Source organism: Mesoplodon bidens, assembly GCF_964165515.1.
Source record: "Mesoplodon bidens genome assembly, chromosome: 1".
Lineage (NCBI taxonomy): Eukaryota > Metazoa > Chordata > Mammalia > Artiodactyla > Ziphiidae > Mesoplodon > Mesoplodon bidens.
In genome coordinates, this window is record NC_138176.1 from 25,903,749 (window position 1) to 25,917,953 (window position 14,205).

At 44.1% G+C, this 14,205-nt stretch overlaps 1 protein-coding gene across 2 annotated transcripts; it reads right to left on the minus strand.

The window, feature by feature from the left end:
- Positions 1–1,373: 1,373 nt before the first annotated feature.
- On the minus strand, positions 1,374–13,959 carry GSTO1 (glutathione S-transferase omega 1). 2 transcript variants are annotated; one of them, XM_081252941.1, is made up of 6 exons: positions 13,865–13,959; positions 13,560–13,668; positions 10,081–10,303; positions 7,307–7,405; positions 2,396–2,502; positions 1,374–1,608 (listed from the first exon to the last, which is right to left on the minus strand). In XM_081252941.1, the coding sequence occupies exons 1-6, from the start codon at positions 13,896–13,898 to the stop codon at positions 1,455–1,457; spliced, it is 726 nt and encodes a 241-aa protein (XP_081109067.1). In that variant the 5' UTR covers positions 13,899–13,959; the 3' UTR covers positions 1,374–1,454. The 2 variants fall into 2 exon arrangements, with proteins under 2 accessions (XP_081109067.1, XP_081109066.1); XM_081252940.1 differs by having other exon boundaries at positions 13,769–13,945.
- Positions 13,960–14,205: the final 246 nt, after the last annotated feature.

Below are 14,205 nucleotides of genomic sequence, written 5' to 3' on the forward strand. Positions count from 1 at the left end.
CGCCCCTTCAAATGCTACGCAGGCAGCAGCAACCCACCGGGCGCTGGTTAAAAGAAGGACGACACCAGCGAACCACCAGGAGGCTCGGCGGACGGAACCGGATGTGGACGAATAGAGCCACAGAAAGAGGCGGGGCCCAGGCGGAACCCGCCCCCTAGAACGCGATCCTATCCGCCAATTGGCCGCGGCGCCCGGAGCTTCAGCCAATCTTCCAAGCCTTTGTATGTGCCCCGGCCTCGCAGTGCCAAGCTGAGCCAATGGGCGTCCGCGTTACAGGCTCCTGGGTCCCGGAGTCTTGGGTCCCCGCGGGTGTCTGTGGCTGGCCAAAGTGGAAGCCAGGTAGTGGCTGGTCACGGCACCTCAGTCCCCTGGTCTACATCCGACCGAAGTCCGCCCGCAGCCTGCCCCGGGTGGGGCAGGCGGACGGCGGCAGAGATGGGTCCGCCCGGAGCCTGGGCGTTGGTGGCGGCTGAGGTGGGCGGCTGGAGGCTGTTTGTGAAGTCAACCAATTCTCAGCTGCCTCTCAGGGTGCGGCCCCCTGGTCGCCTGCATCACCATGGGGCGGAGGACTCATTTCAGATGTGAACTCCCCGGCCCACCCTACCGAATCGGAAATCCAGGGGTGAGCCTTAGGTGACTGTTAACGCACTTTTACGTTTAAGAATAAGGACAGGAAACTAGACTGTACTGGGGCAGGTCTACAGCCCGCCCCCTAGTTCTGATAGAAGAGCCCTGTGCTGGGTGTGTTTCCCCAGAACTTCCTGCCAGCGTCTTAAGGCCTCACTTAACCTCAGGACCTTAGTTGAATCATCTGTAGAATGAAATCCAGCCTTATATACTGAACTGATGGAGGTGGTCTTCACAGTATTCAGTTACATATATGGGACACCTTCTGTGTGCCCAGCATAAGATTTGGTAGGAAGGATTTGAAGGGGTTAGTGACTGGGAGAACAAATAGGAGACCACCTAGTCACCTGGCTTTGAGGTGACGTGGGTCTGGACTTCAGTGGCAACAACAGTAAGAAGAAAGGTGTAAAACTGAGTCAGTGATGGAAAGGAAAGAATGAGGAATCGAAAGGTTCTTAACTCAGAACCCAGAAGACAAACTTGAAAGGGCATCTCTTGAAATGACAACACGGTATCCAAGTGGAAATGTCCTATGGGCAGTTAGAAATCCAGATTGAAGTTCAGCTCTCACTAGAGATGATATAGAGGTTTTCAGCAAGGACTGTGATAGAACCCTTAGCATGCTTTGAGCATCCTGAGACAGGAAATGTGTTTACATTTCTGCAGGAGGGACTTGAGGAAAGCCCACACACAGTAAGGCCATAGTGTCAAATCAGAGAAGGTGATCCAGTGAGACATGAGAGCACTTGGTAAAACAAAAGCATGTTATTATTCATATTAGTGAACGAAAATATCCGATATATTTTCATTGTTGACTCCTGTCCCCTTCAGAGCCCATAGTCACAGGCCTCGAGGTTGTTCTGCAAGTAGAGATCTAAGAAACCTCGAAAGGCCTTTGGATCAATGAAGAGGGATGATACTGCAGGATCTTTCATCATGGCTGCCATCCAGAGCTTAAGATTTGGAGTGTGGTCCACATACCTGTGGGAGGTGGAAAGAATGAAGGTGTGAGCAAGGCTGAGTAGGAAGGCACTGCAGATTCTCCTATATGTCATTATTACCACTCTGCAGTTTCTTATTGTTCTCCTCTAACTTTTCAAAATAGTTCTTTAAAAATACTTGTTTAAGATGCATGTAATCATTGAATATGAGATTTGGAAGATATTGTAGAGGTCCTTGTTTTGTGAAGAGGAATCTAAGACTAGAGTGAAGTGACTTGCTCAGTTAGCATGAGAACTTGTCCAAACGGAGGCTGATAGTTTTTTAAAATGAGAACATGAAAGACAACCAAGAATGTTATATATTATTCTATGGTCAGATTGTGACTAAAAGGAACCCTGAATAGCTCTAAGTTCTAAGAAGTGGCAGTAAGCCAAGGTCGCTGCCAAACTTCGAAACACAGAGTTTGGAAAATAGTGTGGGACTCTTGATGGTAAATGGGAGGTAGCATTGGTCATACAATCCTTCCTGAAATCCTTATGAAAATGCACATCCTTATGGATTTTTAACCAGGAGGGAAGGAGTAATTACTTTTAAAACATTCTACTACATGTCACAGAACTCCCCACCCCTACCGGCCCCAAGGATGAAAAATGGTGAGTGTAGGTATAGGACATGCCCTGGAAAGTCCAAGTCTCCTCCTGTCTGCTTGCTCCCATTCATGCCGGTTGAATGAGATATGTTAATTTTTGTTCATAAAAAAAGGTTAGTATATACTATTTCAGTTATCATTATCCTAAATTAAGCACAAAATATTCAAATATCTTACTCATTTAACTCCAGGGCTACCAGCCATTCAAACCAGGGCCAGATGAGGTAATCAATCATAGAAAGAGAACTGCCACCAAAGAAAGTTGTCTTCTTATTAGTCAGAACCTGAACATTAAACAGCATAAGAGTACTTCTTATTTGTGTATCTGGTAAGATTCATCAAAAGAAATGATGAAGGCAAGAGTTAAGTTCAGAAAGTGAGAGCAGCATGGTTTTTTTGTTTTGTTTTTTACATCTTTATTGGAGTATAATTGCTTAACAATGGTGTGTTAGTTTCTGCTTTATAACAAAATGAATCAGTCACACATATACATATGTTCCCATATCCCCTCCCTCCTGCGTCTCCCTCCCACCCTCCCTATCCCATCCCTCCAGGCGGTCACAAAGCACCGAGCTGATCTCCCTGTGCTATGCGGCTACTTCCCACTAGCTATCTGTTTTACATTTGGTAGTGTATATATGTCCATGCCTCTCCCTCGCCTTGTCACAGCTTACCCTTCCCCCTCCCCACATCCTCAAGTCCATTCTCTAGTAGGTCTGTGTCTTTATTCCTGTCTTACCCCTAGGTTCTTCATGACATTCTTTTTCTTCTTAAATTCCATATATATGTGTTAGCATATGGTATTTGTCTTTCTCTTTCTGAGTTACTTCACTCTGTACGACAGACTCTAGGTCTATCCACCTCATTACAAATAGCTCAATTTCGTTTCTTTTCATGGCTGAGTAATATTCCATTGTATATATGTGCCACATCTTCTTTATCCATTCATCCGATGATGGACATTTAGGTTGTTTCCATCTCCGGGCTATTGTAAATAGGGCTGCTATGAACATTTTGGTACATGACTCTTTCTGAATTATGGTTTTCTCAGGGTATATGCCCAGTAGTGGGATGAGAGCAGCATGTTTTACCCTGACATATTCAAGTTGGCTTTTTGTCTGATTAGTTTAAGCTTTAGAATCTCTTGGTTTGGGATGAAGCAAAACGGTCACTAAAATAAACAGGAAAATGGAGAAAAAAAACAAGCTACAGAGTACATGATCTTTGTAATAGATATATCCAACAAAGGACTGATATTCAGAATATAGAAAGAACTCCTGGGAATCAAAAAGAAAAAAGGCAGAAAACCCATCAGAAAACTGGGCAAGACTTGGACTTCACAAAAGAGGAAGTCAAAATGGCCAATAACCATTTGAAAAGGTGCTCAACTACATTAGTCATCAGGGAAATGCAAATTAGAACCAAAATGTCATACCACTTCACATCCATCAGAATGGCTAAAGTGAACAAGACAAACTTAGTAAGGGTGTGGATCTACTGCTGATAGGAATGTATCAATAATTTGGTACAACCATGTTTTAACAGTATCTACTAAAGCTGAGTTCATGCATACTGTATAACCCAGTAATTATATTCCTTGGAAATGTGAACATATGTTCACCAAAAGATAGGTATAAGAATGTTCATTGCAGGGCCTCCCTGGTGGCGCAGTGGTTGAGAGTCCGCCTGCGGATGCAGGGGATGCGGGTTCGTGCCCCGGTCTGGGAGGATCCCATATGCTGCGGAGCGGCTGGGCCCGTGAGCCATGGCCGCTGAGCCTGCGCGTCCGGAGCCTGTGCTCCGCAACGGGAGAGGCCACAACAGTGAGAGGCCCGCATACCGCAAAAAGAAAAAAGAAAAAAAAAAAAAAAAAAAAAAAAAGAATGTTCATTGCAGCACTATTTGTTACATCGCCAAAGTGGAAAGGTTTACTGTCTATCAGGACTAAAATGGATAAATTGTACAGGAGTCATACATTGGAACGCTACACAAAGAATAGGAATGAACTCCACACAATATAGATGAACCTCAGAAACCTGATATTGTATGAAAGAAGCCAGACCCCAAAGAGTGCATATTATATGATCCCATTTGTATAAAGTACAAAAACCATCCAAAACTAATATTCTGTTTCTAGATATGGATGCTAGTATCATGGCTGTGTTCACTTTGTAAAAATTTACCAAGCTGTACTCTTATGCTTTGGGTAAATCTCTGCATATAATACTTCAATAAAAAATTTACTTAAAATATATTGGAAATAACTAGATTAACTGCTAAACAGATGCCAAATAAAATTATTTGAAAACTAAACACAAATACTATGATTCTGAAATTTAAGAAGGTGACTTGGTATGGTTTTGCAAACAGAAGAACTGAGAATATCATCTGGCTAATCAACACCAAACCATTTTATAAAACATCCATAGTTTTTCTTAGGGCCCTTATAACATTCTGCATTGAAGATAGATCATTTATATCTACCTGAGTATTTGTCTTTGGTCTACCACCAAACTAATCATCTGAGCAGTATGGACCACATCTCACCTTCTACCTCCCATGCTGTCCAGCAGAGTGCCTTGCAATTATTAGGCACTCAGAATTGTACAGTGAGTCACTATTGTTTGCGGTTGTCCTTAAACTGTAGCGCCTGGTAATATTATGCATAAATAAAATACGTATGATAGTTTCACTAAGAAGGAAATGCCCTCTCAGCAGCCTGAAACATGGAAATGGTACCACTCACTGTAACGTGTGAGTCCTTAACCTGGAGTTCTGTGAACTCAGATGGGAAGAAAATTATATGTCCCCCAACTAACCCCAAATTTAGCAGGTAGTATGTGGATGTTCTACTGCTCCAGGGGCTGGTACCTTCAACCTCCACCTTATTCAAGAGTCAACTGTAGTTTTACATAGAGTTTACTTGAAATCAGGAAACATGATTATCTTTGTGTCCCTATATGTGAAAACTGATTCCCTGGCGGTCCAGTGGTTAAGACTCTGCCTTCCAGTGCAGGAGGTGTGGGTTCGATCCCTGGTCAGGGAACTTAAGATCCCCCACGGCATGCGGTGTGGCCAAAAATAAAACAAAAACAAACAAACAAAAAAACCTGATTCAAGAAAGAATATAAAAATCCTGAAAATCAATTAACATTAAGGAAATTGAACTATACTATTAAACTCCACCCCCATAAAAGACACCAGACTCACATGTTTTAAAGAAATAGCCAAACCCTATCAAATGGTTTCAGATCTTAGAAATCCAGAGAAAGTAAACCAACGCATTTTATGAGGTTACAGTAGCCTTGCTATAAAAACCAGATAAAGATACGATAACAAAATAATCTCCTTTACGAAAAAATATGCAAAAATCATTTAAATATCAACTAATTCTAAAGTATATATGAAAATCCACTGAAAACAAGTAGGTTTTACACAGTAATACTGGCATTGTTCAACACCAGAAAAATCTGTCAGTGCCACCATATATATTCACCAGATTAAAGGGGAAAAGTTCAATGAACATTTCAGTAGATGTAATAGATGCAAACAAAACACTAAAAATCTAACACTCATTCATGACTTTTTTAAAATTAGAAAACTAGTAATAGAACTTTCTTTTCTTTTCTTTTCTTTTTTTTTTGTGGTACGCGGGCCTCTCACTGTTGTGGCCTCTCCCGTTGTGGAGCACAGGCTCCGGACGCACAGGCTCAGCGGCCATGGCTCACGAGCCTAGCTGCTCCGCGGCATGTGGGATCTTTCCGGACCGGGGCATGAACCCTCGTCCCTTGCATCGGCAGGCGGACTCTCAACCACTGCGCCACCAGGGAAGCCCTAGAACTTTCTTAATAAAAAAAAAAGGTTTCTGAAAAAATCTCCAGCAAAGTTCATACTTAACGATAAAAGGTTAGGATGGATTCCCATGCAAGACAGGACTGTATCTTCTCTCAGTAAAAACCTAAAGCTGAGTGAGAATGGAGGATGATGATTCCATATACAGGTCCAAATGGCAGCTCTTCCACAAAGCAGGTAAAAACACATCTGGGCTTCCCCAAATGTCTGTCTAACTAATGGCAAAATCTTGTGGGAAATGTTTATTATATACTAAACATTTTTATATAATTTTATTTAAGTTTTCATACAAGTAATTTTATTTCTTTTTATATAAGTTCATGTAAGTTTATTATATAACACTAAGTGGGAAAAAGCACACAGTGACTCATACTCTGATTATAGTTATGTTAACTTTTTAATATATGTTCAAGGACTGGGCTTCCCTGGTGGTGCAGTGGTTAAGAATCTGCCTGCCAGTGCAGGGGACATGGGTTCAAGCCCTGGTCCGGGAAGATCCCACATGTCACGGAGCAACTACGTCCGTGCGCCACAACTACTGAGCCCGCGTGCCTAGAGCCCAGCTCTGCAACAAGAGAAACCACCGTGATGAGAAGCCCGCACACCGCAATGAAGAGTAGCCCCCGCTCGCTGCAACTAGAGAAAGCCCGTGCACAGCAGCAAAGACCCAACTCAGCCAAAAATAAATAAACTTATATATATATAAAATATATAGGGCTTCCCTGGTGGCGCAGTGGTCCGGGAAGATCTCACATGCCGCGGAGCGGCTGGGCCCGTGAGCCATGGCTGCTGAGCCTGCGCATCCGGAGCCTATGCTCCGCAACGGGAGAGGCCACAACAGTGAGAGGCCCGCGTACAGCAAAAAAAAAAAAAAAAAAAAAAAAAAAAAAAATATATATATATATATATATATATGTTCAAGGACTGAAAACAAGCATGGAAAAATAACAACAGGTGAAAAACTGGAAATGTGGGTGAAATTTTTCTGTGATATTTTCATGTCAGTGCGATAAAATGTTTTAAAAGCAAGCCCATGACAAACCATTTTTAGGTGTTTTGGTTTGTATCTTAAGCACAACAGCTTACAGCTGCTATCTGTTGTAAACTAAAATTTCCTATTTGGTATTATTGCTAATTAAAGTGATTTTGGAAATGGGAGTATGAGGAAAAGAATAGAAGGTGACAGCAGATACAATGTATCACTTCAATAAAAATCAAGGAGAAGGGATTGATTACCTCCTCTAGCTTGCTGAATTCTTTATGCAAATCTTCTTTCAGGCCGGAGCAGTCTTCCTTATTTTGCCTTCTAAGAAAGCTTAATAACAAAGATGGTACCTAGACAGAGAGTAATTTCTTAGTTTATCAGTGTGACGCTAACTATACCCGCCCCCTCGTATAAAAGCGCCAGAGAACCCTCATAGACCCAGTGTCAGGATGTTCTAGAAACTTCAAAAGTATACCAATTCCTTTGCTCACAGAGGTCGGGTACCGATCTTAAAAACAGTTTTGTGGCCTTAGATGCTGTACTGGTCAGGATTTTATAAGCTGCAAATAAGAGAAGCCGATTGGTGAGCTTGGGTCAAAAATGTCCTAAAAGGACACTGAGTGGCTCACAGACTTGCTGAGAGGCTGAACAAACAGGTCTGGAACATTTCAGAATCATGCTGGGAACTGACCTGATGGGAAGCACCCACTGCCACCAGTGAACCGAGCACTAGATGCTACAGTCAGTGCCGCTGCCGGAAGTTCGACTCTGAGGTAACCAATGCCACTCTGGAATTCAACCTGGCAACCACCGCAGCTCCTGAAAGCCAGGCGCTCTGCCACCAGCCACCCTCACCAGTAGAACCAGCGCCCCACACCAAGCCTGTTTCCCCACATGGCTCATTTCTGAATTGAACTCTACCACGTGTATGTCTGAGAGGAAGAGCCTAGGTCCAGACCTTGGCCCCAGCTGCAAAGGGAGCTGGGAAGGGGATTTTCCTGATTTCTATCTTGGGGATGGCATGAGAAGACAGTTCAAAGTGGTTGATGACCTGAAGACTTGACAGGTGTCCTGTCAGATGCTTTCATGCTTGTGGTGGAAGTGTTTGTGTTTTAATGCTCGGTCTTTGGTATTGTCTCACTGCAAGAGACAAAAGTCCACTTGTCCAGTGGAAGTAAACAGGCATTTGTAAAAATACAGGAGAATGTCCTGAAAGCCCATCCATCCCAGGGTACAGCTTGCTGTCATTGGAACTGAAGGTGTGCAGGCAGCCCTTCCTTCTGTGTTTCCAACTGGGCCTGCCTGGTCTTTCATCTCTGCTTCTCCTTAAATGTCTGCTCCTTGTTATTTTCCAATGTCAAATCCCTTTGCAATGCTCTTAATTTCTGATTCCTTAAAAATTCTTTTTTTGCGTGACTTTGATTTGTCGTCTCCAATGATATATACATACACCTCTAAAACCTCAACACATTTATTGTCTTAGTCTCTGTGTCTCATTTCCAAGTTCCCAGGAGAGAAGATGACTTGGCTGTGGATGCAGGTGGGGGCATTTCTGGTTTGCTAAACTGGGACCAGGAGGGTGGTGTCATAATAGTGCTTAAGGCCACCTCTTCCCTGAGTGTGAGGGAAGTAATGGTGGGCATCTCCAGGTGTTAGCTCATTTTCTTTCTGGACAGTACAATGAATCTCGTTACTATTTTTTAAAATTCTCCAACATCTTTCTTGAAAATGCCATATTCCCTGTCCATCATCTTTGATGGCAACCATCTCTATCTAGTATTCTTTCACTCTCGTTCCGCTAAGCCAGATAACTCCCTCTTCCTTCCCCATTGACTTCCCTTTGCAATGTCTCCTTTAAGAAAATGTTCTCCCTACAAGTCTCACCTTCTGGATATTTCTCTAACCATTTCTCTCCCTAGAGATAAGATGTTTCTTATTGTGCTGAGATATATCCTGACAAAAGTAACAGAATTATAGAGATATAACCTGACCATGCTATTCGCATTGTCTACTCTTGGTCATTTCTGTGTTAATACTAATTGTTTGAACTCACCCAAATGTTTGATTTAACATTGATGCTAATTAAGACACAGACAGTTCTCCTATAGGAATGCCATTACTCAGTCCACAAGGAGCTATTGCCAACACACAGAAGATGCTCACAACTAGACAATGTGGCTAGAACAACAAGAGCTAACATTGAGTATCTACCATCTGTTGGACTCTAGGTGTTTTATATTAACTGATTTTTATCAATGGGATGGGATCAATTACTATACTCATTTTACACATGAGCTGAGGCACAGAGGTAAACTAATAAGCAACTAGCTCACTGTCACATAACTAGGAAGGGCTGGTCACAAGCCTAGGCAGTGGGCCAACAGTGATGCAAACACGGCCCTCACCCTCAAGGAGCTCACAGCCCTGGTACAACACACAGGCAAGAAGGCGGCAGTCCCCACAGGGGAAAGTTAGCACACGTGGGCACACAGAGCTGGGCACTAACCCAGCGCAGACAAGCTTCTAGAAGACAAAGGTATCTGAGCAAAGGCAGTTGTCCCTTGGTTCCTTGAAGGATTGGTTCCAGGGCCCCCAGCAGACACCAAAATCCACTGATGCACAAGTCCTTTATAAAACGGCATAGTATAGCGGGCCCTCAGCATCCTCACATTCCGCACATACAGGAGCGCAGACTGTACAGGAAAGAGGACTTGGAGACAACCAGGCAAAGTGAGAAGGGAGAAGAGTCTTCCAGCAAGAGTTGAGAAGAAGGTGGCAAGTTTGGGAAAAATAAAAACATTTAGCATGACAGGAATATAAAGTGTTAGGAGAAGAGTGGAGAGGTGTAACTTTGGGAAGTAAACAGGATCTGGACCATGAAAGGGCTCATAGGACATGTCCAAGCGGACAAGAGCATAATCCTGTTTGTCTTCCCCACCCAAATCACTGAGCCATCAGTGACGGCAATGATTTAGCTTAAAAAACAAAGGTGTTATATAGGAGTTGAAATTTCTTGAACACACACCTTAGAGAACAACTCAAAGACCATCTTTTGGCAGGCTTTCTCATAGGGGTCATCTGGCAACAGCTTCTTTCCTGGATATGCTTCATCCAGGTACTCACAAGTGATGGCAGATTCATAGATCACTTGACCCTGACTGTTTTCCAGAACTGGCACCAGGCCGAAGGGATTCTTCTTGAAGAACCACTCAGGCTTATTTTTTAGGTTGATGTTAATGACTTCATGCCTGAAAAACACAAAGAAGACAATGAAGAGAGTAACATTTTTCTTGTACTCCTGAATAAAGCCTCATTGGTCTTATCATCCACTTAGCTGGTCAGACCTGAAATTTCGGAGTCAGCTTGGCCTTGATTCCTTCCCCCTGCCACCTCTTCCTCAAATCAAACGGATCAGCAAGAACTGTCAGTTAGACCTTCAAATCACATTCTGGCTTCATCCACTTCTCAGCTTTAACACTGCCACCTCATCTAAGACGTCATCTGCCACCTGGACCTCTACAGTAGTCCCAGCAGCCCCTCTGCTTCCACTGTGACCTCCCTACGGTCCATTCTCCACACACAAAAGTAAATTGGATGAGGCCACCGTCCTGCTTACTTACAACCCCTTGCTCGCTCCTCATTGCAATGAGGATAAACTCTAAACCCCTTGATCTGGCCCCTGCTTACCTGTCACATCTGCTTCCTATGACTTTTCCTTTGGTCATTATGATCTGGCCACACTGGCCTTTTTTTCTTTTCTTTTTTTTTTTTTTTTTTTTTTTGCGGTACGCGGGCCTCTCACTGCCGTGGCCTCTCCAGTTGCGGAGCACAGGCTCCGGACGTGCAGGCTCAGCGGGCATGGCTCACGGGCCCAGCCGCTCCGCAGCATGTGGGATCTTCCCGGACCGGGGCACGAACCCGTGTCCCCTGCATCGCCAGGCGGACTCTCAACCACTGAGCCATCAGGGAAGCCCCACACTGGCCTTTTTTATATTTCTTGAATTACTTTCTTCATTGTACTGACGATATGTAACTGAAATTACTTTGCTTCCTTAATTACGTTTGTTATGTCGCCTCCCTAGAATGTAAGCTCCATGAAAGCAGGCATCTTGTGTGTCTTGGTCATATTCATAAACCAACACGTAAATCAGCAAAGTTATAAATAGATTTAAATGCTATGAAGAAATATAAACATTTTCAGATAGGTACTCAGTACACATTTGTTGAATAAATAAGTGGAAATGCTTCAAGATTGTCAATTAGATACTCCATTTGGGACTAAGAGGTATCTTAATTGTAAAAACATATGAGCCAACTAATTGAGTTTCTCCACACCCCGCCACTCCATTGTATGAGGATCAACATGATAAAATTCAATTCCTTTTGCTAATTTTAATAGAAAGTTCCTCATTTTTTTCAAGAATATTAGGGAATCCAAAAAAATCCATCCACGAAATAAACTTTCAGATTAAATCTCCAGGCACTGATACTTTTTAAAAATGTTACATGGGTAAATGACACTAAGTGTGAAAAACGGGTGAAGTCCAGGCTATATTAAGATTGTTTTTAGAACTAACTTGTATCCTGCCTAAGAGATTTTAGGGGAAATAAGAGAAAAGAAAGTTTCATATAATTGTTAAAGCCAGGTCCATATCATTGTCAAAGCTGGACGAGTGTTCAATAGAACAGATTGGCTACTCAAAAATAATATACCCAACACCTTTTGTTTCCTATTTCCTCATCCACCTCAGTAGCTAGCTACAACAGCATTATCCCGACGATTTAAATATGCAATCCCTCCCCCCATGGAAACAAAGGTATAGCCAGGTTGCACACTGGCATCTGTGCGCATGGACGAAAAGGTTCGTGTGCTGTCAGATAACTGGACACTTCAGATACAAGCCACTGCAAGAAAAATGACGTTCCCTGCTAAGGAGTTATCAACGTTTCTGAAAGTTTATAGTATGAAAAGAAAAGGTAAATCCTGGGCTTTTGTCATAAAGAAAGTTCTCAGAACACACATGCACTTTGCTAACCTGGCATGGTGAGCCAACAAGGCAACATATCTGCTGCAACAAGTTGGAAGACGCACCTTTTAGAGAAAACCATGCTTTAGTAAATTCTATCATGTGGTCAAATCTAGTACCTCTCTAATCAAAGCCTTCTGGGACTCAAACTTAAAACCGATCCATAAACATAGCAGACCTCTGTTGTTGGCACTGCCTGGCAGCTGTTGCACCCTTCACCCTCCATACACACACTTTTATGTAAACTCACTGCAATTTTCCTTTGGGAAACTGTCCCAATAAGATATGGTTGTTTTCAACCCAGAGTTCCAGAAGGGCACTAACCCAGGACTTTGTGGCCCCAGATCCAGCTGTGTCTTGCTCCTGGACTTTTCAATTGTATGAGCACAAGATGTGTCCTTTTTCAATCCAGCTGAAATGGATATCTCTTAAATGCAATAAAAGAATCCTGACTAATACAGGAAACATTACAAGAGTTGGATAAAATAATGTTTTGATAAATGTTACTAACTGTTGAATATTTTGCTATGTGTTCACAATCTGTTTCATCCAAAATAAGATGCAAATCCTACTGAAGTGATGACTAATTCAAAGATAATTTGTTTTTTTTCTTTAGAATGTATCTTACTTTTTTTTTTTTAGAGAAAAGAATTGCCTGCTTAATTCTCCCCCAAGAAGACTAAAATTAGTTTATAAATTCTAAGCACATACATGGAAAATTTTCTTTGTAATGCGGGCTTTGTTTTAAACTTCCACACTACAGGTATCTAATGTCTATTCAACAGATTCCAAAGGTCATTGGAAGGGAGGCAGTTCAATGGCTATTCAGCTCAGGGAAAAGCCAATGACTTGCATATTTCCTGTGGATAACCCATATGTCAATCACCTTCATAGTTTCAGTGAGGCTTCCCAAAAGTCTGAATTTTTAGGCATAAACACTTTATTTCACTCAACCAACAACCCAATCTATAGGAATATTCACAGTACAGTTAACTCAGCACTCTGTCCAGCGGAGGGTCAAGGTCTGGACTCTTCAAGGGGGCAAATTACCGTCTATTCAGGAAGGGACTATAGCCTCAGAATAACAGCAAACAATATAAACAGGACATGAAAGAAGCGGGGTGAAAGAGAAGGAAGTACAGAAATCAGGGGTCTGCCAGAGCTAAAAGAGCTGCCTGTGATTACCATTCGAGTGTTCTCTGCATGCCACTAACTTTACTGGAACCTCAGCTTTTCTGATCCATAAAATGGTTAATCTAAACGGGGTGTCCTAGACTGGTGGTGTCTGTGGCATTCCTCCCGCCCCCCGAGGATAGGGTTCATAACTTTCTATGTTCCCCTCCCCACCAAAAAAAAGGCTGATGTATTTTGTAGTAAAGGAAGCTGCGGGGGGACCCTATCGAAGATTTCCGCCCGCTCTTCCCGCAGCTGTTGGTTCCTGGCTGGCTCCGGGAGCGGCCCGCGCTTTGATCCTCACCCAATTCCCTTGGCCTTCAGGACCAGGAGCGTCCTCTTGGCAAACGGGCAGAACCTCATGCTGTAGACGCGAATCAGGCCCTCGGGGACCTGCCCCGGGGGCGCGCTTCCTGCGGGGAGAAGCGGAGGCGGTTACAGCCCCGACAGCAGCGGGGGCTCTCAGCCTCCCGCCGCCCCCTGGGCCTGGCCAGTTTCCCGCGGGTGGAAGACCTCCTGCGTGGCTCCGATCCGGAGCAGCGCGGCCCCCAGGCCCTGGCCCCGACACGCATCTGAGGGTCGCCGCGGATCGCGGCGGGCAGGCCTCACCCTTCCCCAGGCTCCTGGCTGACCCTCCGGACATCTCGGCGCAGCACAGGCCCAGCTCGCGCCTGGGCTTGCAGGCGATTCAGAAAGTCGGTCGCCCCGCCCTTCCTCCTTCCCTCCCTCCCTCCCTCTCTCCCTCCCTCCCCGTCTCTCCCAGAAGTGCCAGCAACCCGCGCGCAGAAGGCCTCCTGGGCGATCCGACCCTGCGCCCAGGCTGGCTTCCCCACTCTCCGTGAGAAGGAACGCGCCGCCTCCGCCTCCCGCGCGCCTTGTGGGAGATCGTAGCCAGACGCCCACCCCGTAAGCCCCGACCCAGGGCCGGCCTTCCCGGTTTGCTGGGGCAA

What these genes read in the sequence shown, in the direction of transcription:
- GSTO1 (XM_081252940.1), bottom strand. Translation starts at nt 13,898, where the DNA reads ATGTCCGGAGGGTCAGCCAGGAGCCTGGGGAAGGGTGAGGCCTGCCCG. An exon ending in TCTTTGAGTTGTTCTCTAAG is followed by an intron (nt 7,406 to 10,080) that starts GTGTGTGTTCAA and finishes CTCTCTGTCTAG; the next exon opens with GTACCATCTTTGTTATTAAG. An exon ending in AATTCAGCAAGCTAGAGGAG is followed by an intron (nt 2,503 to 7,306) that starts GTAATCAATCCC and finishes TTTAATGTTCAG; the next exon opens with GTTCTGACTAATAAGAAGAC.